Raw genomic sequence first — 27,089 nt, forward strand, 5'->3', positions numbered from 1 at the left:
AAAGCTGGAACAGGTGGAAGAAAAGTCCGATAAAGTTGAGGAATGCTTATCAGAAACCTGTTTGGAACATCCCACAGGTGAAAAGGCTAATTGGGAACAAGTGGATCCCTTGATTGGGTATAAAAGGTGCTTTCTTGAATTGTTCAGTCATTCACAAGCAAAGATTGGGGTCAGGAACACTTCAGAAAACCCATCCATCTATTTGCTGATCCGCTTATCATCACGAGGGTCGTGGGAGTGTTGGAGGCTATGCCAGCTGTTTTTGGGCAGGAGGCAGGGTACATTTGAAGTGGTCGCCAGCCAAATGCAGGGCACATGGAGACAGACAACAGTTGCACTCACAATCACACATAGGGGCAATTTAGAGTCTCCAAAGAATGCATGTTTTTGGGAAGTACGGGGAAATCGGAGTGCTGGGAGAAAACCCACGCAAGCAGGGGGAACATGCAAACTCCACAAAGGCAGGGCGGGATTTGTACACCTAGTCCTCAGAACTGTGAGGCCAACGCTCGGCAGCTGCGCCACAGTCCCGTCCATTTCTGAAAACCATTTTCAGCAACTACAGATCAACGCTACAGTCACAAGTGCAACTTAAAACGTGACTATGCAAAGCAAAAGCCATTCATCAACAACACCCAGAAATGCTGTTGACTTAAAGTGTTCTGTAGGCCAAAGAGTCCACATTTTTATGTATGCCGGGCCAAAAATGAAAAGAACTGTCTGGACTCCTATAGATGTTAAAAGGTTAAGTATGTGTGGTGATGGTATGGGGCTCTGTTAGTGCTAGTGGCATGGGTGACTTACACATCTGTGAAGGTACCATTAATGCTGAAAGGTACATACCGGTTTTGGAGAAACATGCTGCCATCCAAATGTCATTTTCCATTGAAGCCACTGCTTATTTCAGCAATACAATGCCAAACCACATTCTGCGCATGTTATAACAGCGTGGCTTCGTGGTAAAAGAGTGCGAGTACTAGATTGGCCTGCCTGTAGCTCAGACCTGTCTCCCATTGAAAATGTGTGGCGCATTATGAAGCATAATATATGACAAAGGACAACCCAACTGTTGAACAACTGAAGCTGTACATCAAGCAAGCAAGAATGGGAAAGAATTCCACGTTAAAAGCATCAACATTTAGTGTCCTCAGTTCCCAAATGTTGTTAAAAGTTAAGATGATGTAACACAATGGTAAACATAACCCTGTACCAGCTTATTTGGAATGTGTTGCAGCCATAAAATACCAAGTTAATGATTATTTGCGTAAAACAAAAAAAGTTCATCTGTTTGAACATTAAATATCTTTTCTTGGCATTGTATTGAATTAAATATAGGTTGAACATGAGTCCCAAATCATTTTATTCTGTTTTTATTTGTTTCACACAATGTCCCAACTTCATTTCTACAACTGGTTATTTCAAATTTTAGGGGAGACAGTAAAGAGAATCAAAAACCCAAAGTACCAAGCAAACACCTGAATGCACTGGTCAGTGTTGGTCATTTGCCTTCTTATTTTTCCCTCAACATAGTATAATAATGGATATTCGTGTAGGTAACATAGGCGGCACAGTTGCATTGTAGCTAGCTTGTTTGGCTTGAATCTCCTTTGGAAAAGCTCTGTGCGGGTTTTTCAAAACTAACCAAAGATTAGATTAGACAGGTATGAAAACAAGCGTGAATACTTGTCTTGTGATAGGTTCACTATAGAGCTCGTGCAACTACGTCACTGAAGTCACGTGCTGCCTATATTGCCGGTCAAACAAAGCATTGTTCAATGCTAAGTCCGTTGAGACGGAACAAAAATGTCTTATGGCACGACGCCCAGAGTTTTCTCCGATACCGTGAAACATTTACAAGGTGATAGTAAACAAAACTATGTGGAGAAATGAGAGAAGCTTGGCATAGAGGACCCATATTTAATGCCGAAGTCGATGTTTTTGCCGACAAGAAATTGGACTGTTAATTCGCGTCCGCTTGTCTTGGACAACTGGATATGCACAAGTATCTGTTGAGTAAGTCATCGAGATTTACACAGAAAAGTGTCATGGTCCTGCAGGTCGAGCCTTGGCTGTGCGGGTCCCACTGCACTGATTAGGAGGCGCACACCTGCGCCTTATTGGCAGTGATTAACCCCTGTATATAAAGGACCCAGTGGACAGTCTGGCTTTTGCCAGGTTGTCGCCACCCATGCCCCGTTCCTGCACTCCCATATTCTTGATTGTGAACCCTGGTGTACCGACCTCCGCCTGTTCTCTGAACGACCCTGTAAGCTTGACGTCTTTGATACTCCTGCTATCTCTGATTAATCTCCTGTGTACCGACCCCTGCTTGCCCGCGGACTTGCTCTTTACGCCTGACGTCTTAGTTACCGCTGCTCTATTTGACTGTCTGCCTGATCCCTGACCTTGGAACTACTAAACACTTCTCCCAAACTACCTCTGTGTCTCCCAAAGTCCTGCATTTGGGTCCTCCTCCGTACCGATGGGTTGTGACAAAAAGTTTAAAAGTGTATAAAAGTCTGGATGCATACAAATACTTTGTTGCAATAAATCTGACGTAGTATTGGGTTGACGGCTTGTGAATGCGGAAGCGTATTCGGCTATACATTAACCTTTGATGGAGTCCATCAATCTTTTCAGCTAGTATTCAATACAAATACCAATATTTAAATAAATGACCCCTGGTTTGACACAAACTCGCATTCATTAACGATGACTGAAAAAAAAAAAAAACAACGGGTTGACGGCTTGGGAATGCGAAAGCGTATTCGGCTACATGTTAACCTTTGCCGGAATCCATCGATCTTTTCAGCTAGTTTTCAATAGAAATACCAATATTTAGATAAATGACCCCTGGTTTTACATAAACTCTCATTCATTAACTAGGATTGAAAAAAAATGAGGACGGAGGAACGTACGCGGAAGTGATTGCGGCCACATGTTACCCTCCCTGCTGCGATAGATGGTTCATTTCCTTTTTTTAAATATGTATTGTCCTCAAATGAGCCAATTAGACATTGTAAATACTTCAATGGTAATTTGAGATTGAGAAGAATGATTCCTACCTGAAATGAAGTGATTGCGTGTGCCTATTTTGGTTGGGCACCCTCCATCATGTTCAATTGCCAAAATCCATTCATATTTTCTAGTCTTTTCAGCTGGTATTCCATTGAATGATCTCTGTTTCATTTGTTGTGACAACCAACAGCACAATAAGTCTCGGGCAATTTGAAAAATCTGCTCTGGTTCAACGGCCCCAGCAGTCCAGAGCAGCTAGATTTGACTGGGTTAGGGCGCCGTGCAAACTGTGATGTCATGTGAATGAGCTCTATACTGCAACCCTATTGACTGAAAGTGAACTGGGATAGGCTCTAGCACACCTGTGACCATAATGATGACAAAATGGATAAATGGAAACATTGAAAAAAAAAATCAATGTATAAATATTATCTATAGTAGGTCGTGCTTACAATTCAAGTTTTGACAAAATGTACCAAGATTGCAGGCCTGTAATTTTTAAAAAATAAAAATTGTGTGCTCTTTCTCACTCAGACAAACTACTAGTTCAATCAAGTCTTGTGTGGTATGCCACAATTCTCATCTAATGCAATACTAAAATACTCACATGATTGGAGATCTGAGTGCAACTGTGTATTAGTAGCCATGCTAATGTTTGATATTCTCTGTTCAACAGTGTGGCGGGACAGTTGAAGGGGTGCTACAATTTGTTTAAGACTTTTGTTTCTAGGAGACAAGATTTCAGCGACATCACTGAGGCATTTTTTTTTAATAAATTACCCTTCAATTTATGGCTTTTTGGCTCTTTCAATATTCCACATCACTTGATATAATGCATGTTCATCTCTGGATGCTTAATTTTTTTTAAAGTGTATGGAATATCTAATTTTTAATACAAATTATCTTATCTAGACAAAAATATATGTTAAACTGTTCCATAAAATGCATATCCTGTTTGATGTTTTTACAAAAAAAAATGTGTTTCTGAATTCATGAATCTGTTTTTCCAGTTATTTTTCGAAGTGACTAACTTGTGACTGGGAAGTATGGTACTTTTTGGAAATTCCAGGTCACTGTTAGTGTGAAGGTTTGAAGCTGTGAAATGTGATAGACGTCTGAAACAAAAGGCAGACCGGCTGGCCATTGCACTTAACCACCAAAAATATGAGCTCTCCCACTCTGGTAAAAACGTCTTGTGTTCATACACATTTTTGTCTTACTGTGTGTCAAGTCAACTAACATGAAGAGCACCTGTCCCCCTCCAGACCTGCAGGGGGCATAGAAACCTCAATAATACAACTCTTCAAACTTCCTGTCAGAGGCCAGGGGCGAACATATTGCTCACAGACAGCATGTGGGCTTGTGTGGAACAAAGAAAGCCTACCAGCAAAAGGAATAAATCACTAACAAACAACTGAAGCAACCAAGAAGCAACTAAAAAACCAAAAGGCACCCCTCAGTTTCCGGTCAGACTCAACTGGTATGGAATGGACTTGGATGCTAATTGGTTAATTTGTTTCATTTCAGCTACAAGCTATGTTCTTTGTGTTTGTCTAACTTCTGAATTGATCTAAAGTATTCTTGGAGACAAAGTGGGTGCTTTTGTTTGACTTATTCAATCAGTTATGGTGCTTATTTACTTTTTATTTTGTTACTTTTCAATACTTAAATGTATGTCATTAATTTACTTAAAATGTGATTAGTAAGGTTAAAGTAATACTTTGATGACATTTATTTATTTAAACTAAAATAATGCAATGTGTTCAATGTGCTTCTTTGTTCAAGGTTTTCAACCTAATCAACCTCGAATCACCCTCCAATTACCTTCACCATCAATAAACGATGAAAAGAGGAAGATTTGAGTTGTTCATGTGTTTTTCAAGTTTGGGCAAAGAACTGAGGGAGTTAAAGACAACTTGACAGTTGAAAACCAGCGTGCCAGCAAAGACAAAGGATTAACGGCCTCAAGTCAACGCAGTCAACGCAAAGAACAACTTCAAGTATGTCGGAAGAAGCCATAGGTAAAGCAATCAACCTGCTGAAGCAAGAGAGGAGGACCTCAGCAAAGAGTGCTTTCACTAAGCAGTCCAACTACCTATGCAGAGCTGTTGGACACATGGCAAAGTCAGAGTTGCAGAAGGAATTCAGAATACTCTCTTCTCTTGCACGACATGTAAATGACACCAATGACAGCTATGAACTCGGCCTACTAGCTGAACTGGGAGGTGATGAGGAAGATGAAGAAATGACATTGGATAAGCAGCAACAGGTGGACCTGGCGAAGACCATAGCGGACTGAAACACCAGGCTGGTCAAAGTGAAGTGGACAGTGCAGTCCAAGCTCTGGTCCAGGTATGGGGAAGGTGAGTTGACGTTTGCAATTAAAGAGGCAGAATCAGCTTGTGAAGGGGCCAATGCGATTCCCGTGTCTGTGGTGAACAAAGATGCCTATGAACATCAAGTGGATGGTGCAAAAAAAAATCATCAATGATGTTATGGCAGGCTTCACGGAATGGGAAGAATGGATCCCGGAAGCAGAAAAAACCCTTCTGGATGGCAGAGTGAAAGGGTTAAGAAAACTGAAGAACAGCCTCGAAGCCAAAAAGGCAGAATTCCTAGTGGTTCAAAGAACTGCAGAGGAGGAAATGAGTGGAAGAGCTCTTCAGGTACAGCCTGCAGCCAAGCAGCCTGTTCTTAAAATTAAACCCACCAGCCTACCTAGATTCTTTGGCTCCAAAAGAGACTTCCATTAACGGAAAAGGGACTGGGAGAGTCTTCAGAGACAAGGTGAGCTAACTGGTTCAACAGAAGCCAAAAAGATCCAGCTCCTCGACAGTGTTGATGAGAAGATCCGCAGAGACCTAAGACTGTCCATCTACAAGACTGCGGAGGACATGTTCAAGGTGCTGGAAAACAGATTTGGAAACAAAACAACCACAGCCCTGGAGATCATTGAGGACCTGGAGAAAATCCCCCCTCTGAAGTCATACCAGCCCAGGAAAATGATTGAAATGACCCAATCAGTTGAAAAGGCTCTTAATCACCTCACAGAACTCGGCAATACTGGAGCCATCAAGAATCCGCTTGGAATCAAATCAATAAGAGAGCAAACTGACAGATACAATGAAGAGGGACTGGCTACTCTTCATGGTCAATCCGGCAAATACAGTCACACCAGACAACCACTTCGATAGACTCCTAAACCACCTGAAAACTCAAGAAGAGTTCTTGGAGAGGCTTGAGCAACTTGGAGTATGTGAGAAGCCGGACAAAAAGTCAGCTGACCAAGAAATACGCCTCAACCAGGTCCAAAAGTAAAGGGGGATGCATCGTCTGTGGAGATGAGCAGCACAAAGAAAAACTTTTCTTCTGCAAAAAGGTTTAAAGAACTGAAGCCAAAAGACAAGTTGAGCCCTGTGGAAAACTGTGGGCTTGCACAAAGTGCCTAGCGTGTCATGAAGAAGAGAGTGAATGCAAAAACACTTACCTGTGTAGGAAGCAGAACTGCAGGAGAGACACCACTTCTTCCTGTGCTGGAAAGGAGACCCTACAAATGCTGAGACAGACACAACATCAAAGCCAAACCTGATGAGGCACAAACTGACAGAAGAACAACAGCAATTTGTGTCTGAACTGTCCCCCGACATGGCAGAAAAAGTCAAGAGAGCCTTTACGAATGCTTCGGCAAGATCACTCTGCACTGACAAGCCTGCAGGGGTGGAGCAGAGTGCATGTAAAGAACTTCCAGTGATCCTTATGCTCCTTGAAGATACAACCAACGCAGGTCAGAAGATTGGAACACTGATTGACTTAGCATCTGACACAAATTACATTACTCACAGCGCTGCTAGGAGCCACAACCTCAGAAGTGAAAAAAATCACTTTAATTGTCCATGGCGTTGGAGGAATGGCCCTGAAAGTAAAGACAAAAAGATATCACCTCAGAGTGAGGGTCAAGACACCCACAGGAACCGAAAGAGCCCATGAACTAATCTGTTATGGCTTGGAGGAAATAGCCTAAGTACAGAGAACGGTCAAAACTAAAGATCTGAAGAGGTTCTTTCCAGATGCCAGCTCAGAAGACCTGCACAGAGTAGAGCAAATCAGACTGCTCATCAGTCATCAGGAAGGACGGGTTATACCGCAGAGGGTGAAGGTGATTGGAGACCTTGTCTTATGGGACGGCCCACTGGGGAAGACCGTTGGTGGAACGCACCCAGACCTCTTTGAGAAAGTGGATTTGGCAGCTCACACATCCACAACTCACTTTGCATGAGAGCCATAGCTGTGAAATATCAAGAACTCAAGTGATATAGAGGGATTCAAAGCTGAAACCAAAAGCACTGTTGCAGATAAAGAATTTCTCATCTGATGGAAATTGGACAGTATTGGAGCAGCTTGCGAACCAAAGTGTGGAGGATGTAGACGTGGCAATTGGCAGTGAGTAGGTAAGGAGATGACACTGAGCGAGGAAAGAAAGCTGGAAATCATCAGGAAAAGCCTCACCTATGTCAACGCTGATGATCACATTGATCAACCCCACTGGGACTCAAAATACCCATGGATTGAAGATCGTATTTCTTTACCCAACAATAGAAGTGGTGTAGAAGCCACTTTTCTGAGGACAGAAAAGAAACTCAAGAAAGAACCAAAGTGGAAGGTGGCATATGCAGCTCAAGTCGATGAGATGGTGGAAAGAGGAGCAGCAAGGAAGCTCATCAAAGTAATGATGGCCGACTGAAAGGGACCAGTATGGTATGTTAGCTAATTGGTGGCGCCAAACCTGCACTCTGTCACTACACCTGTGCGTCTGGTCTGGAACAGCAGCCAGATGTTCAAAGGACTCAGCATGAACGATCTCCTGTTAAAAGAGCCTGACGTCCTCAATTCTATTCGTGCAGTGCTACTCAGGTTCAGAAGAGGTGTGCATGCAGCACTTGGTGATGTCAAAAAGATGTACAATTCACTGTGGCGGGAAGACCTGGAAATGCACCTTCACAGATTTCTTTGGAGAGACACCAAAGACAGTGAACTTGAAGAGTATGCCATCGCTCGAGTCAACATTGGTGACCGACCAGCAGGATGAATTGCACAGTTGGCCATTAGAGAGACTGCAAAGCTACCCATGTTTACTCACCTAGAGCAGGAGTGTAGGATCCTGGAGGAAGAGGATTATGTTGATGATGTGCTTACCTCCCACAACGACCTGGAAAAGCTGGGTGAAGACACCAGAAGAGTTGAAGAGATCCTAAAGGCAGGCGGATTCTTCCTTAAGCCCTGGGTCCAGTCAGACAAAAGTGGGAGGGAGATGACCACACCAGGAGCATCATTAAGTAAAGTACTTATTCTGACAAAACTCATTGAAAGTAGAAGATGACAAAGCCCCGGGAGTTGGCTACCTTGTCGAAAGTGACAAACTGTACCCAATGACCTCAGTCAACTTCTCAGAGAGGAGGAAGAAAATAAGTGGGTCAAAACCACCTGGAAGAAGAGGTGAGAGAAAAACAGCCACTGACTAGAACACAACTGCTAAGCCAAGTAGCTAGCCTCTATGATTCCAAAGAAAATCCTTCACAGCAGCACTGACCAGATCACAGGTGAAGAAAAGCACATGTGATGCACCATCTACTGGAGCTAGTAATCCAGCAAAAGTCACAGATGAGAGAGACCATAATGCTCCATGAGGCACCGCAGATGGAAAAGAGCCCAAGCCTCAAACCCAAAGACTACCAGCTGGATCTGCATTGAAAGAACTGATCGACATCAGAAAGTTCAGCAGCCTAACCAAGTTGATCAGTTCTTGCCTGGGTATGGAGGGCTGCAACAAAATGGAAAAGAATATTGGCAAAAACCCCAGCTACAAGTACGCCAAAGTGGGAGGGGCTTTTATCAGAAGAGATAAAGTCCAGAGCCAAACAAGCTGTACTTAATTCAGTGAGTATGAAGATTCACAGAGAGACCTCTTCCTTGCAGCCCAAGAGTGTGCATCCTTCCAAGACACTACCCTCAACAGGCTGGCTGTATACAAAGATGCAGAGACTGGGCTCTTGGTCTGTGGAGGAAGATTTCAGATTTTTAACAATGACAAAACAGCTGTACCAATCTTACCGTGGGATCCATGGATATCCTCTCTTCTGAAACAAGAAGCCCACAATGCAAACCATGAGGAAGTAGCAGGGACACTCCTGTGCATGAGGAAGAAAGCAGGGGTTATGAAAGGCTCAGAAGATTGTAAATGGCTGCGTGACATGCAGCAAAGCCAAAGCCAAAAAATGCCAACAAATCATGAGCGACCTTCCATCCGGGGGGATAACACCAGCCAAACCATTTCAATACACATCAGTAGATTTGTTTGGCCCTTACGAAGTGAAGGATAAGGTGAAGAAGAAGCCAAGCTCAAGGCATGGGGGCTAGTCTTCTGCTGCATGGCATCCCAAGCTCAACACTCAGATTTCGTAAGTGACCAGTCGTCTGAGGGTTTCCTGTTGGCCTACAAGAGATTCACAGTATTGAGGGGACATCCAAAGAAAATCTGGTCAGACCCAGGAAAAACTTTGTGGGTGCCAGACCTGCCCTCAAAGAACTGTATGCCTTTCTGATTAAGCTGGAAACATCCAAAGTTGAGAATGAAGCCTCCAAGCATGGAACAAAATGGAGCTGGAAACTTCATCCTGCCAATTTCCCTCACAGGAATGGAGCTGCGGAGGCTGCTGTACACACAGTGAAATGCTCTCTGCACAACGTGGGAGGAGACGGGTGCTTCACGTGGAGTGAGTTCCAAACCTTCCTCTACATGGCTGCTAACCTGGCGAACGAGAGACCCATAAATGCCAGAACTCAAAGCCATGAGGACTGTGTAGACTACATCAACCCTAACTCTCTTCTGCTGGGAAGAATAGGACACAGGGGAGATGTGGGAAGCTTTGACTTTCAAGGATACCCATACAAGAGGCTAAGAGTCTTTCAAACTGAGGTTGACTGGTTCTGGAGGAAGTGGAGTCAATTGGTGGGGCCTAATCTATTCATCAGAAGTAAGTGGCACATAAACAGAAATGTAGCCACAGGAGACATCGTCTGGCTGGCCGACCAAAATGCTTTGAGGGGTCAGTATAAACTTGGCCGAGTCGTCAGTGTCAACCCTGACAAAAAGGGCGTCGTCAGAGATCGGTAAATATATAAGGTCGACGAGACCTTCCCCAGCTACCCTGTCTCTTCTGTCAAATCTGATCAAAGAGGGTCAGCAAAGAAAACCCCCACAAAAATCCCCTCTACAATTCTGGACAGAGATGTACGACGCATCATTGTTCTCATCCCTGTAGAAGAACAAAAGTAATCATCAACCATCAACAAAGAAAAAGACAATGAGCATCCAGGACTCATGTGACCTCTCTGGGTTGAAGAACAGAGATGTCAAGTGGGAGGTGTCAAGTCAACTAACATGAAGAGCACCTGTCCCCCTCCAGACCTGCAGGGGGCATAGAAACCTCAATCACACAACTCTTCAAACTTCCTGTCAGAGGCTAGGGGCATATTGCTCACAGACAGCATGTGAGCTTGTGTGGAACAAAGAAAGCCAACCAGAAAAAAGAATATATCACTAATAAACAACTGAAGCAACTGAAAAACCCAAAGGCACCCCTCAGTTTTTGGTCAGACGCAACTGGTACGGAAAGGACTTGGATGGTAATTGGTTAATTTGTTTCATTTCAGCTACAAGCTATGTTCTTTCTGTTTGTCTAACTTCTGAATTAATCTAAAGTATTCTTGGAGACAAAGTGGGTGCTTTTGTTTGATTTATTCAATCAGTTATGGTGCTTATTTACTTTTTACTTTGTTACTTTTCATTACTTAACCATCAATAAACGGTAAAAAGAGGAAGATTTGAGTTTGTGTTTGAAGACCAATGCCCTTTTCAAGTTGGGACAAAGAACTGAGGGAGTTAAAGACAAATTGACACTGTCCTTTTTTTCCCCTGGCATTTTGAGAACGATATTGAGCTATTTTCATTTAATGCAAAAGCCAGTTTTCCTGCTGTAGTCACGTGACATGGGAGACGTACTCTCCGTGCCGAGGTCGTCCTGCTCGAGGTGAACGCTTTCTTATCTCATTGCACAACTTTGCCGGGTTGGCAAGAACAGTAAAGCTAATCTTCCCAGGATACCCTCGTGATTTTTTTTCCTTCTCACCCTCGCGCTGAGCAGTCCTGTCTCATTCACATGGCAATGCAAAAAGCACACACACACACACACACACACACACACACACACACACTGAGGTTGTTTCCACAATACCCGTAACAACCGTAAATTCAAAGCAAAGTGCACACGCAAATACCGTAATAAACGCAATCAATGCATGTATGGTTTTGTGCCTTTAAGAGAGCCGCACGAAAGGAGGCAAAGAGCTACATTCGGCTCAAGAGCCATCGACTGGCCACCCCTGATTTCTTTTTTTCTCGTAAGCTTCATAAGGTAGGATAATCTTCCTCTCAATCTTTCATTGATTCAGTCTTTATTCCCTGATTCCCTATTTTCTAACAACTTTCCAGAGACAACAGGCTGATCTGTTTTGCTGGTCCATCACACAAAATCCCATCTACATAAGTCAGACCTCATGAACAAACACACACTGTCCCGAAATACCGCTGGCCTAAGTAAAACTTCATATCTAGACCATACCCTCTGGTTGCTACGCCACTAATGCCCCTGCATCATCACTGTAATAGATGGGTATCACTTTAAAAAGTGGAAGTATAGCCAGTTGACAGTATATTTGGGTTATCTTCTATTGATTGTGTCATAGATGTGTCCTTTCACTGTAAGTTTCCAGCCTTCAAAAGTGTGAGTAACAAGAGCTTGTAGTGTGTGTGTGTGTGTGTGTGTTGTGTCAGTGAAAAAACAGTTACCCAAAGCCCATGGTTTGTCCTCTCCTGGTCCCTGGCGACAAGGGTCCTTGTAAAAAGAAAAAAGTGCATGGTGTTGCTCCAACCTGTCCTCTGGGGGAAAGAAAATGCAAAACCAAATTTAGATGGGACTTAGGGTTAGTTCAAAATGTTCAAAATAAACTATAGTACACCCTCAAAATGGCCCAGAAAGGATTATACTTTGTGTGGGTACGGAAGGGTAGAAGATAATGTGGTGAAACTGGATGAGATTTTCTCTTTTTTTGAGTAAAAAATGTCTGGTTTGAAGCCAAAGCAGAAAGTACAGGATGAGATGGTGTCTAATATTAAAATCCCACCGTGGTACAGCATGATCGAGGATGAAAGCAGAGACGATATAGTGCACAAAAAGCTAATTCTGTATTTTAAATATAGGAGGCCTTGGCCTCAGAATTCTAAGGACCGGGCTTCAAATCCCCACCCTGCCTGTGTGGAATTTGCATGTTTTCCCTATGCCAGTGCGAGTTTTATCTGGGCACTCTCGTTTCCTCCCACATTCCAAAAACATGTATTAATTGAAGACTCTAAATTGCCCCTAGGTGTGATTGTGAGTGTCTGTCCCTATGTGCCCTGCCTGGCAACCAGGGTGTATCGTGCCTCCTGCCCAATAACAGCTGTGATGTACTGCAGTACTCCTTGAGACCCTCATGAGGATAAGTGACTCAGAAAATGGATGGATGGATAGATACTCATAGTTGTGCAAAGTAGTGCCAAGGATAAAGAGTCTTCAAAAATTAGGGAGGTAGATGTCCATTAAAGCATCAGTCCCTTGCAATGACCATTGTGATAGTCTATATATCTATTATATGATACTAATATGGCCCAGCAAGGTGTGACAACAACAACTCGAGGCAAAAAATTGGCAGGATGTTGCAGTGGTGTTGTAAGTTAGCTGTTCAACAATTTAATAACTTAAGTGCAAGAGGGAAGAAGCTGTTTGAATGCTTGCTAGTTTTGATTTGCATTGGCAACTACCCGATGGGAGGACCTGGAAGAGGCCAGGATGTGGAGGTTCTAATAGGATCCGCTCTTGTCCTAATTCGGGTGGCATGCAAGTCCTCAAACGGTGGGTAGGGTAGTGCTGAAAATCCGTTCAGCAGTGTGGATTGTTTGTTGCAGTCTGGGTTTGTCCTTTTTTGTGGAGCCAAACTGTGATGGAGGTACACAGTGCTGATTTGATGACCACTGTGTTGAGCTCTCTCAGCAGCTTTTGTGGGAGGCCATGGTTCCATAGAAGCCGCAAGAGGTATATCCTATGTTGGGCCTTTTTAAGGATAGTGTTGATGTTTGTCTCCCTCTTCAGGTCATGTGAGACTGTAATTGCCAAGAACATAAAGGTCTCGATGATTGACACAAGGCAATTGGACAGCATGAAGGGGCAACTGTGGTGAAGGATGCCTCCTGAGGTCCACATTCATTTCTACACAGGATTGGTTAATGGTGCATTTACAACACAGAAACTGTGCGGGGGCTCATTAAAGGATGACTTTGTCTAAAACATAGGTTTGGGAGCACACATTAAAAGTTAGAAGATGAGGGTCCTGTGTTTCTTTTAATGCCCAAATTATCCAGATTTCACATCGAAACATCTGTAAATTGGAAACTATTTTCGAAAATGCCGTACAAGTCTTCTCTCGATTAGAGATTCAGATTACCTCAGGTGCAAGACTGACAGCCAATCAGTGTTTGTCACGTCAGCAGTGCTTCCTGATCTGACCCCATTCCTACAGGATATGGTTTCATCGAACAGACAACGTCCACTATCGGCATTTTGTGGCCGATTTTTGTGAAAAATAATTAAAAACACATCAAACAAAACAAAAATAATATAATGTACAAAGTTCAAGCCTATGCATTTGAGCCAGAATACACACAGTCGGAACTTGACATGTTGGACGGGGGAAGTGACAGAGCACAACAAAACTTGGAGATTTTCCAGACAGGCTTGTGTTCTCTTTGTGACCTAATGCCAACACTGGCGGAATGCCTGCGTTGTTGTGAGTTTGACAAGGTCAAACGAAAAATGCAGGGTATCGGAATGAACCTAGATCGACATTTCTGCATCACTTCCTCAGATAGATATGAAATTGTTTGTTTGGACGAAGACGTGTTACATATCACTACATAACAACACCCATCATAAAGTATCTTGTTGGTTATACCAGCACTTGGGGCTATAGCTAGGCGACTAATAACCAGTACTGGTGATGTCAGCTTCGATTATCGGCCACATAAATAGCGCACAAAAACAACTCACCTCTATTTTTTGGCGTTTCTTTTGTCTGTTGATAGTTCTCTCGTGGCTGACTTTTTTTTTTTTTTTAATAGTAGGGTCGGCGTCCACTCTTAGATTTTCTTCGGTTTGGTATAAAGATGTGGTGCGATGGAAAATTTAGGGTCCTGTTCCAGAAAGCATTCTTCGATGTGATCACTGCAGATGCGTGCGGATTTCCCTGGTTGATCTGTAATCCTTAATCTGGTTTTCAGGCAGAAACCATACGGTTGTATGCCGCTCTTTTGTTGGGTTTTTCCATAATGCCGGTAATAAAGAAATATGGAACCGGTTCCAGCAATCATAAATTGCTATGTGCTATAGCTACATGCTGATGAGCGAGCCTCAACTGTGACAACCACACCTTTATCCTGTCAGGTTTACCCCACGTGAGGTTAAAGAACGACAAATTGTTGCAGTTTGGTACATAACACGTCGGCATCTTGGTCTAACTAGAAAGAATTGCCAGGAATGGTAAGCACCACTGACGTCACAGGGCGGGGTCAAGGATGTTTCTTCCAGATCTGGCTGTGAGCTGGCAGATAGCCAGATATTGCGTAGATTTCACATCTGTTCTTTATTTTCAATAGCCCACCTTTTATATATATATATATATATATATAAGTTCTCCTTTAATCATCCATCCATTGATGGTATTTACTGACTATCCAGACCATTCTCCAAATCTGAATTCAACAGAATACTAATATGTTGAAGGCAAAGCATGCAGACATGTCATAACTTCCCACACTACTCATACGTATTGTTTTGAGAAAATTCTTACACAAAAAACCTGGCTTTTGTAGTGCTGAAATGCTTAGATAATGAAATGAAAACACAGATCCTTCATGGATCCATACCTGATGAGCAATTGTCAAAGTTGAGGTCACCCAGAAGGACATCAAAGGCCACAAGTTCATCAACAACTTTCCCCCCTTCAGGATTATGTGATGAAGTTTGGCGGAATTCTGCTCCCCAATGGAGCAACATGTCCAGTTGTTCACATCGCACGGAAGCATCACCTAGGGGTGGGGGGGGGGAGAAATACAGGGAATGTGTTTTTTCAGTGTTAAAATGAAACCAGACGGCAAAAAAAAAAAAAAAAAAATCTAAATTTCAAATATCACTGAAAAGAGTCTTATTTACAAAACAGACAATTGATTAGATGGATTAATTAAAAAAATTCAAAATGGTCATGAATTGAGAAATTCTTTCAGCTTGCAGACGCTGTTGCGTTGTCGCCGATGGTTCTGAAACCCCTGCCTTTCCTGTCAATCAAATACTGAACCACCTTCCATTTCCCAAGGTTTCTTTCCAATGACAATCACAAACTTTCACAGATTGCAGGGAAGCAGCCTCTGAGCTGGCCATAAACGACATAGCCAAGACCATTTTCTCTCCTTAAAAATTCAGTTGGCATGGCACTTCTGTGGCTGCAGAAATGTGCTACATAAACTGTCAAAGCTGCATGACGCAATCCAGTTCCTGCTGGGTGGGAAGGTGGAGGGAAGGAAGCTTTGAGGCTAACGGAACCAACGCTGTCCTCCAGCAGCTTATCTAATTGCTGGAAATGACCTGCGGGGTAGTAGATCATGTGTGGGTTCCAGACGGCAAGACATTTTGCTGAAATAACACAAAACACATCACACTCTATACAGGTAGAACTGGGTGAAGTTTGGTAAGAACAAGGAAGTGCTATATCACTGAATGGCCACAGCATGAAACAAGGGCTCTTGGTGTTTATTCAGTGGGGCATATGTACATACATCACAGGAATAGACTTTACTCCACCCAGAAAATCTGGAAAATTTAGAACTTGGGTCTCAAACTCAATTGACCCCTCCGTACAGGGCACTTAACCACGCCCCCTGAAGTGACGTCACGCCACGTGCGCTGACGTAAGACAAACAGTAAAAATGGCAAATACAATAAGATACATTCTGAACTGAGACAGACTCCATGCTTTTGATTTCATTCAAATCAACGATATCTTATAGATTCTAAATACAATACATTCTTAACTGAGAGAGACGCCATGCTTCTGATTTCATTCAATCATTCACACGTAGCAATGTTATGCGAGCGGAGAACGTCTCATTCATTTATACGAGACGTGGATTAAAAATCAAATTTAGGGCATATCTTCGTGCAAACACAGTCTGGTTAAGCTTCTGGCCGCGAGCCAGAAAGAAATCAATACGTTTGTGCAGTCCGATCATCGCTAAATATCGCTCAACAAAGAATAAGTGTGTCAATCGTTCACACGTAGCAGTGTTATGCGATGAACGCCTCATTCATTTATACGAGACGTGGATTAAAAATCAAATTTAGGGCATATCTTCGTGCAAACACAGTCTGGTTAAGATTCTGGCCGCGAGCCAGCAAGAAATCAATACCTTTGTACAGTCCGATCATCGCTAAATATTGCTCAACAAAGAATAAGTGTGTCAATCGTTCACACGCAGCAGTGTTATGCTAGCAGAGAACGTCTCATTCATTTATACGAGACGTGGATTAAAAATCAAATTTAGGGCATATCTTTGTGCAAACACAGTCTGGTTAAGCTTCTGGCCACGAGCCAGCAAGAAATCAATACCTTTGTACAGTCCGATCATCGCTAAATATCGCTCAACAAAGAATAAGTGTGTCAATCGTTCACACGCAGCAGTGTTATGCTAGCAGAGAACGTCTCATTCATTTATACGAGACATGTATTGAAAATCAAATATAGGGCATACCTTCGTGCAAACATATGTGTTCCTGTTGATATTAGATGGATTTAGTTGATGATGCGGTCTTCCAAGTTTGATCCATCGAAGGCATTTTTCGTACTGGGTCTTCAGTTATGGAAAGGGTACGAATCGAACTCCACCAACTAGCTTTTCAGGATACCTGTCGTCACTATTACAAAGTCCGTGACTACACCTCTTAACCATATTTTTTGTTAAATAACCCAAATACGAGATAAAACGCTAACTTAACCTATACTGGACCATTCAATGTTGTCAGAGAAAATGGCGGGAGCAAAAACAGGCTTTGGTCTATGCAGATCTCTGGCCTCTGATTGGTCAGTGACGCGGATTGCGCAATATCCACGGAGGGGTCAATTTACCGTGCAGCTGCTGGAGGCAAAATCTGGCTGAGGCTGGGCTGTAGATGCACATGTGCATGCAGGCCCATTTAATTTAGAAAAAAAATCCAATCTTTTCAAACGTCCCTTCTCCCTGCATTGGGTTGGTTACTTTTTTTTGTTTAGGAATGTCTGCAATCTGTTACTTTGGGGGGGGGGGGGGTACTATCATGACCTACGTTTTGGTTGGGTTGGTTTTGTATCAGTTTTCTGTATTCAATGTCTCCTGCTCATTTTGTTAGCTGTGTCCGACTCTTCGCATTTAACCTCCTCCATTGTTTTGAACAATCTGCTCCCTCCAGCCACTTGTCTCCCGGGTGTTGTCTCTTGTTGTCTCATCAATCTCTGTGTATTTAATTCCCTGGTTTCTTTCAGTTTTTGTCAGTCCATTGGTTGTTTCATTGTCCATTGTAAGTTTATTTCAGGTTTTCTTTGATACTTTGATTATTTAGTTGTTGGAGAGAATTTTTTTAAATTGAATATAATTTTTTGAGATTCCTGGACTCCAGTCTTGCATCCCTGTTTTCCTGCAGTTAGGTCCTCCGTGTGTTTGTCTTGCCTTCCTCGCCTTCATGAGCCCCAACCATAACAGTGTCTTTATACACAGTATAATCTGTGTAATTCTTTTTGTTGTGCATTTAGTTTTATAGAAAACTCCAAATGGGTTATTATTAAATACCTCAAAGCACAGTGAAGGAGGGCAGAACAATATACGTCACACGGTTCCTATACAGGCTTGGTTAATGGTGCATTTACAACACAGAAACTGTACGGGGGCTAAATAAAGGATGACTTTGTCCAAAAAATAGGCATGGGAGCACACATTAAAAGTTAGTAGATGAGGGTCCAGTGTTTCTTTTAATGCCAAAATTATCCACAGATTCACATCGAAATATCTGTAAATGGGAAACTATTTTCGAAAATGCCGCACAAGTCTTCTCTCGATTTAGAGATTCAGATTACCCCAGCTGCAAGACTGATAGCCAATCAGTGTTTGCCATCCTCAGCACACCTTCTACCAATATACTCATTCTCTCGCCTCTGAACATGTCCAAACCATCGAAGTGTGCTCTCTCTCAACTTGTCTCCAAAATTGTAATCAAGAGATAGGATATTTTTTACGTGTCCTTAGACCAGTCAACAGGGATACATTGCAGCTCACACTGAGAACAAGCAGCATGGAAAATGAATTGATGAATGGCTATTTGTATCAAATGATACATACTATTGTTTATAATTGAAAGTATTTTTTGTTCCCTCTTCCAGTACATTGTTGGGTTTCTGAGAGCCTTGCGACTTTAATTTTTCAAATTTCACAAAAGTTGCCCAAGGTACCATCGTTGTACCTAAATGATAGTTACTCGGTAAAGCTAAACCCACATCAGACTATTGACGGGTAAAGAAATGTCACTTCAGAATGACAAAGGGAAAACCTTCACTTATTCTTAAACTCTCTAAACTAAAACAAAATCTCGGTCAGATTTTGTAATCTAAACCCTCAAAACTGTTTGTTCCTAAACATGTGAGTTTACGCTTTGCTATTACAGTAATGTACACATTTTTGGAAGACTTTTGCTGAGTACTATTTTGCTCGGGCAATGTGTTTCTCCTGCCAAGCAGACAAAATTAAGGTGCAGAGGGATGCGAGGATCTGAACAGGGGTGATAGGTGCAAAAAAGTCTTATAGTGTGATAAAGAGGTGTCAAGATATTTGTGAGGGTGTAGACTGCTTATGATTTTTAAAAACTCTCAGGTCCAGTTTGAATTACTTAGTGCACACTGTTTTAATCACAGTATATAAGGGCCCGTGTTTTCATGTAGTCTTGGTGTTATCTTAACATGACTGTATCAACGGCGCATAAATAATATCTAACTATAATGCTGCATTGGGCTAGATTTTCCATGAACACAAAAGTATCTTTAGTAACGCTGGCTCTAGTACAAACAGTGTCTATGCCATTTCCTGTAATTTCTTGTGTATAAAGCACACGTTGCAAATTTTTCAAAAGTTGATGGTGCGCATTGTATGTAGGTGTATGGAAAGAAAAAAATAACTTTCCCATTTTATAAATGGATCATCATTAAGTTTGCAGATGACACAACTGTGGTGTGACTCATCTTGGGGAGAATGAGTCCGCCTGCTGTGTTTAGGTCCAAAATCTATCTCTGTGGTACACTGCAAAGAATTTGATCTCAAACACAAAGAAACCCAAAGAACTTATATTGGACCTTAAGAAACAGAGAGCTGACCCATCCCCTGTTTTCATGAATAGTGACGGGAAATAGTGCACATTTATGAATTTCTTGGGACATATATCACAGACACCCTCTCCTGGACTACAAATACTATAGGTATTGTTAAGAAGGATTGTCAACGTCTTTGCTGCGGATGGAGTCATGCAAGCTGGCTCCCAGGTGTGTGGGTCCTTTTCCTATCACCAAGATCATTAACCCTGTCGCTGTTTCCTTGAAGCTTCCCAAATCGATAAGGGTTCATCCCACGTTCCATGTGAGCCAGCTCTGGCCAACTCGCCCATCCCCATTAGTCCCTCCAGCCAAGCCCCCTCCGTACCCCCGCATGATCGATGGAAGTCCGGTTTACACTGGACGTCGGCTTTTATCATCCCGTCATTGAGGGAGGGGAGTTCAATACCTGGTGGACTGGGAGGGATATGGCCCAGAAGAACATTCCTGGATCCCGTCCCGTTTTATCGTGGACACCAGACTACTGTCATGGTCCTGCCGGTCCCAGCCCTGGCTGTGCAGGTCCCCTACACACCTGCGTTGATTAGGAGGCGCAAACCTGGGCCTCATCGGTGATAATGAACCCTAGTATATATAGGAACCAGCAGACAGTCTGGCTTTGCCAGATTGTTGCCATCAATGCTTCGTTCCCACACTTCCTTGTTTCTTGTTCCTGATCTTGAATCCCGTAGTATCAACCCCTGCCAGTCCTCCGACCAACCTAGTAAGCTTAACGTCCTTGATACTGCTGCTCTCTCTGACTGACCTCGCGGCTTACGACCTTGGAATGAATAAAGATCTTCCTTTAACTGCCTCCCTGCCCACCAAGTCTTGCATTTGAGTCCACACTTGAGTTCTGGATATCATACCCAATGGAAGGATTTTCACCAGGTACACCAGTTATCTCCCAAAGTGGAAAAAAAGTTAGATTAATTTAAGAGTGATGACTCTATTTTCATGACTAGAGCAAATCCAGTGCTGCACTTGGAAGCGGGCTTGACCTGAAACAAATGCACTGTGAACTTTGCGCTTGCACGAAAATCAAGATTAAACCATTTTTACGGTGAAGCGGTTGTGGAGTCTACAAAAATAGAGCTCTTTGACTTCCCCAGAGGGGTGTACATTATGTGTGTGTGTGTGAATTCAAGTTGTTTGTCTTTGGGTATCATGCATTAATCTGGTCATCAATCCAGAGTATAGTTTACCCCTCTAGCTGGGATTCACTCCAAATTAACTGTGAGCCTGAACAAGAGTAACAGTTGATAATGGATTGATGGATTTTAAAAAATAAAAAAGACAATCTGGCATAACATCAACATTTGCTCTGTGAATGCCCATTTAACTTAAATTTAAGGATTTTGACATTGTAGGACTCTTGTCGTCAAAGGCACAAATATATTTTAGCCTGTCTTTACCCCTGCTATTCCTTTCCATTTTAGCCCCATTCCTTCTCCTGCCCCAAAGGGTCTTATGTTGAATCTATATTTAGTCACTGCCCTGGCAGCGCTATGTTGAGATCTGTGAGAAGGAGGAGCTTGAAATGTCAGGCTTGGGTGGGAGACATGTCTTGAGGAAAAAATGAGAATTGACCAGAGCTTTAAATAAGGCTCTGATGCCTTAAACAACTTGAGTCAGTCACCATGGGAACTGTAGAGTTTTCATTGCACACATATACAGTATGTGGCTCTCTGGACATACCGCAACATACAGAACTAAAAAGTGTAGTTCTCATCAACCACACAGAAACAAATAGAAACATTTTCTTTCTTTGATAAAAACAAAGACATTGGCATGTAACAGAAAGGGATTGCTATAAAAAGGAGTTGGTAGCAAGAAGTAGTTTCAAAAAGCTCGAGACCATTCAGTGTAATTGTACCTTCTATGGCATGGAGATGGGTGCATGTGAGATATCCCACAACCCTTTGCTCTTGATGGGCGGTGCCCACGTGTACCTGGAAACACAAAGATTACATGATGTGGATAAAAGGATCTATTAAATTAGACATTATAGGTGTATGAGTGTTTTTAAAACATTGCAGCTAGAGTAAAATCAACAAATAGTGTCATGAAAAAGTATTTGCTCCCCTCCTGATCTCAGTCTTTTTTGCATAGCTATCACACACAAACATTTAAAATCATCAAACCAATTTTGATATCACTCAGAAACAACCCAAGGAAATACAAATTGCAGTTTTCAAATGCCAGTGGAACTTATTAAGGTAAAAAAAAAAAAAATCCAAACCTTTCTAACCCTCTGTGAAACAGTAATTGCCCCCCACTTGTCAAATCACAAAGTCACTGAGACTAACCACAAATTTGGTAAAGATGAGTCTGGGAAAATTTTACAAAACCATTTCCAAGAGTTTGGTGCTCCAGTGAACCACTGTTCGAGCCATTATTCACAAATGGAGAAAACTGGAAACAGTGGAAAACCTTTCCAGGAGTGGACGACCAACTAAAATTACTCCAAGAGTTCAACGAGATGACAAAAGAGCTTTGAACATCTAAAAACCTACAGGCCTCGCTGACCTCCATTAAGGTCAGAGTTCATGACTCTACCATAAGGAAGACACTGGCCAAAAATGGACTCCATAGGAGGGTTCCAAGGCGACAAACCCTTTGAAAACTTTGTGTGTGATAGATCAGGATTGGGGCGAATACTCCCCCCGACCCTGCAGAGCATGACAGCATGTACTAATTTGCCAGTCTGTGTGAATTTAAGAGCAAATTGTTTCTATGTGCCCTGCGATTGGCTGGCGACCAGTTCAGGCTGCATGCCGCCTCTCGCCCGATCATAGCTGGGACGTGCTTCAGCACTCCTGTGACCCCAGTGAAGATAAGCAGTACATAAAATGGATGAGTGGATTTTACCTGTCACTAATTAAAAGTCTTCCTGGACAACTATATTTGACAAGTTCATTTTATTCTGTTAGGTTTTTGTCGTGCTCCCAATGAGTTTGAGTGTGAGAACCATATTTATTTTGTCCATTGTTTTGTTCTTACCCCCAAAATTGTTCTTTAATTTAAAAAGTGCAATGAGACCTTGCACAAACAAACTTTGGCAGAATTGTTTATCATAAGTGTAATAAATTAAAATTAAATTTCAAATGTAATTGAGGATCCTCACAGTACTGGGATTTGCTGACTCCTCAGAAAAGCAAAGCAAAAGTCTTCTGCTTTTCCTTTTGGCTTGTCCCATTAGGGGTCGCCATAGCGCTACACCGCATCATATTTTTCCATGTGCACCTATATCTCCTGCATCTTCCTCTCTAACACCTATTGCCCTCATGTCTTTCTTCACAACATCCATCAACTTTCTCTTTGGTCTTCCTCTCGTTCTTTTGCCTGGCAGCTCCATCTTCAGCACCCTTCTACCAATATATTCACTCTCTGGCCATGTCCAAACCATTGAAGTCTGCTCTCTCGAACCTTGTCTCCAAAACATTCAACCTTGGCTGTCCCTCTTATGAGCTCATTTCTAATCCTATCCAACCTGCTCACTCCTAGCGAGAATTTCAACATCTTCATTTCTGCCACCTCCAGGTCTGCTCCCTGTTGTCTTTTCAGTGTCACCGTCTCTAATCCGTACATCATGGCCATCCTCACCACTGTTTTATAAACTTTGCCCTACATTCTAGCAGAGACGTTTCTGTCACATAACACACCTGACACCTGACAACTGTTCCAACTTGCTTGGACCAGTTTCTTCACTTCCTTACCACACTCACCATTGCTCTGGATTGTTGACCCCAAGTATTTGAAGTCGTAGACCCTCGCTATCTCCTCTCCCTGGAGCCTCACTCTCCCCCCTCAACATCTCTCATTTACGCACATATATTCTGTTTTACTTCAGCTAATCTTCCTTCCCCTCCTTTCCAGTGCATGCCTCCATCTTTCTAATTCTTCCTGTACCTGCTCCCTGCTTTCACTGCAGATCACAATAACATCTGCGAACATCATAGTCCAAGGGGATCGCACTCCAATCTCATCTGTCAACCTATCCATTGCCACAGCAAACAGGAAGGGGCTCAGAGCTGATCCCTAATGCAGTCACACCTCCACCTTACAGTAAATTCTTCTGTCACACCCAAGGCACACCTCACCATTGTTCTGCTGCCATCATATATGTCCTGTACTATTTTAGCATACTTCTCTGCCACACCAGACTTACGCATGCAGTACCACAGTTCCTCTCTTGGTACTCTGTCATAGGCTTTTTCTACAGCCAAAAAGACACAATGTAGCTCCTTCTGACCTTCTTTGTACTTTTCCACTAGCATCCTCAAGACAAAAATTGCATCTGTGGTAGTCTTTCTTGGCACGAAACCATACTGTTGGTTGCAGTCCAGCCTACACTATTTTTTTTCCCATAACTTCATTGTGAGGTTCATCAACTTTATTCCTCTATAGTTTCCAAAGCTTTGAACATTGCCTTTGATCTTAAAAATGGGAACTAGCACACATTCTTCAGGCATCTTCTGGCCCGCTAGTATTTGTCCACTGGCAGGCCATGATAGTGGGCGACTTTGTCTAGCAGTAGCTGCGCAGTGTGCTTGGCGGACGGAATCTTAGGAGCTGGTACGAAGTGGACCATCTTAGAAAACTGATCGATGACTGAGAGTACCACTGTGTTTTCCAGGGACCAGGGTAGGCCTGTAACGAAGTCTAGAGAAATGTGTGACGAGGGGCGAGAGGGAATTGGTAGCCGTCGTAGCTCACCCATAGGTCGCAGGTGAGAGGTCTTATTGGACATACAGATACATACAGGGCACACATTGACATACACCCTCACGTCCCTTCCCTGGTTTGGCCACCAAAACCGTTGTTCAACTACTGAGCAGGTCTTCACCATGCCGGGGTGACAGACAGTCTTGTCCGTGTGGGCCCAATCGATGACGTCTCCCTGTAGTGAGGATACCACAAACAGATGACCGGAAGGACATTCGGCTGGGCCCGGAGAGTCCCTTAGGGTCTCCTTTACCCATGTCTCGATCTCCCGAGAACCCGGGCACGAAGCAGGCCTCCGGAAGTATAGGGATACTCACGGCCTCCGTTCGCTCCCTTTCATGGATCCGGGATAATGCATCCGGTTTGCCATTCTTTGAGCCTGGACGAAAGGACTGAGTGAAACGGAAGCGAGTAAAGAAAAGTGCCCACCTGGCCTGGCGAGCATTCAATCTCTTGGCAGTCTTATGATCAGTAAGGACCAGAAATGGCACTTGCGATCCCACCAGCTAGTGCCTCCATTCCTCCAGCGCCGTTTTGACCACCAATAATTCTCGATCACCCACGTCATAATTCCACTCTGCCGGAGTCTGTCTCTAAGATAAGAAGGTGCACGGGTGAAGTCTTCCGTCCCTTGCACACCTCTAGGAGAGTACTGCTCCCATTCCCGAGTCCGATGCATCCACTTCCACCATAAACTGCGTCTCTGGATCCAGCAAGATGAGGACTGGAGCTGTGGTGAAACTCGACCTAAGTTTATCAAAGGCCTCCTGGCAGGTCAGATGCCACTTGAATGAATTGCGGGATGAAATGAGGGCATGCAAGGGGACAGCTATGGAACTGAAGTTCCTGATGAACTTGTGGTAGAAAGTAGCTAATCCGATGAATCTCTGCACCTCCCTGCGATTGGTGGGGGTGGGCCATTGGAGAATAGAGTCGACCTTACTGGGATCCATGCAAATCTTTCCTTCGGCCAAGATGAATCCCAGGAATGTGACGGAAGGCAAGGAAACTTGCACTTTTCCATCTTGACATATAGGTTATATCGTAGTAGCTGCTAAACCACCTCCCTGACGTGCTCGATGTGGGAAGCTTCATCCGGAGAAAAGATCTGAATGTCGTTGAGGTAGATGAACACATTCTTGTTCAGTCTCTCCTGTCACATCATCAATAAAACTCTGAAATTCAGATGAATTCGTCCAGACCAAACGGCATCACCAGGTACTCGTAGTGGCTGTAGGTGACAGATCCGGTATGGTTTTCTTTAGATGAACGCTCATATTTGTTTGGCACAGTTCTATGCCGGATGCCTTTCCTGACGCAACCCTCTGCATTTATCCAGTCTAGGGACCGGCCTACAGATTGCACTAGTTTGTGCCTCATTAGGGCTGCATTTCCTACATCTCAAAAACATGCAACATTAATTCTAGACTCTAAATTGCCCCTAGGTGTGATTATGAGTGCGACTGGTTTCTGCCTCTATGTGCGCTGTGATTGACTGGCAAACAGTTCAAGGCGTACCCTGCCTCCTGCTCGATGAGAGCTGGGACTGGCTCCATTACTCCCGCAACCCTCGTGAGGATAAGCGGTTCTTAAAATTGATAGATGGGTGAAGTCTAAGCACAGGGGATAAAATGGTATTTCTAAAACATAAACATAATGATAAAAACAATGAAATGAGTCCTCAAGCCCATGATTGGATTTGTTTGTATATCATGGCATACCACTACACACACATTGATCACAAACTTTCCTCTCCAAGACCTTCATATAAGAAAAGAAAGGATTCAAGGCCTACAAAGACATTCTTCGACTTCATTAAACATACTAAAACAAATCCATTGAGCAATTTTCTCCTATTTTGTTTGTTATTTTGAGAAACTGCTACATAACAGGTTATTGTTAAAGGTGATAAGGTAACAAACTTGAGATTTTTCATGATGTTTTTGTGGCCCAAATCCTTGTATAATGCTCAAATAGATCTGCTCTTGCTCAGGGCAGATACTGCTTATTAAGACAAAAAAAAAAAAAAAAAGTCTTCTATGCTGAGGTTTTTGAAGCAGTGTTTACTTCAGAATAATAATTGATCATTAATGTGGTATGTTCCCAAATCAGACTCTGAGCTAAAAGTGGAGGAAAACATTTTTACTTTGGAAATTGAATTGTATAATTCAAGTGGCATTATTAAGACAAATGTTGTTACTGTTTTAGTTGGGTTATTTCCTTGCAAATCAAGAAAAGCATGATACAAAACCTTTTCATTATGAGTCCGTTATTATTATTATTATTATATGTCATAGTGATTGTCAGGTGTGTTGCACCGAGGAGGTATGTGGATATCACATAGACCCCAGTTCACATCCTGGAGTAGTGGGAGCCATGTCAAATGTTATGTTTTGTATCTCAGTAACTTAGCTAACTTGTAGTCACTTGAAAAAACAACTTTGCTTTCCAGTGACCCGAATTAGGACGAGCAGTGTAAGAAATAGATGGATAAATGTCTGAAATCCTGTCTTTGGCTAAACTATGTCTGCCTCCACTATATTATATGCCAATCATGCTCCTTTTAACTTTTTTTTTTTTTTTAAAGGTGGGAGCTCAATAAGGAAGATAAATTGGGATAACTTCAAAGCACAACAACTTGCAGTGAATATGCAGGAACTTGTTTTGTTTTGCCACATCAGAGATCTGCCATAGCGATTTTTGTTATAGTGGTAATCAATTATCATACATTTATCTCAAGTAAAGGTTCGTATGAT

The 27,089-nt window shown here is 42.8% G+C and overlaps 1 protein-coding gene across 1 annotated transcript in view; it reads right to left on the minus strand.

Moving 5' to 3' along the window:
• The window catches only part of smpd3 (sphingomyelin phosphodiesterase 3), a 72,850-nt gene that overhangs the window by 12,646 nt on the left and 33,115 nt on the right, over positions 1-27,089 (minus strand). Inside the window, exons 4-6 of the mRNA XM_061823177.1 lie at positions 21,482-21,557; positions 15,092-15,253; positions 11,924-12,013 (exon numbers count right to left, since the gene is read on the minus strand). Of these exons, the coding sequence (XP_061679161.1) occupies positions 11,924-12,013; positions 15,092-15,253; positions 21,482-21,557 (328 nt within the window). The remainder of the gene's footprint in view (positions 1-11,923; positions 12,014-15,091; positions 15,254-21,481; positions 21,558-27,089) is intronic.

Source organism: Syngnathoides biaculeatus, chromosome 6 (genome assembly GCF_019802595.1).
Source record: "Syngnathoides biaculeatus isolate LvHL_M chromosome 6, ASM1980259v1, whole genome shotgun sequence".
NCBI classification, from domain to species: domain Eukaryota; kingdom Metazoa; phylum Chordata; class Actinopteri; order Syngnathiformes; family Syngnathidae; genus Syngnathoides; species Syngnathoides biaculeatus.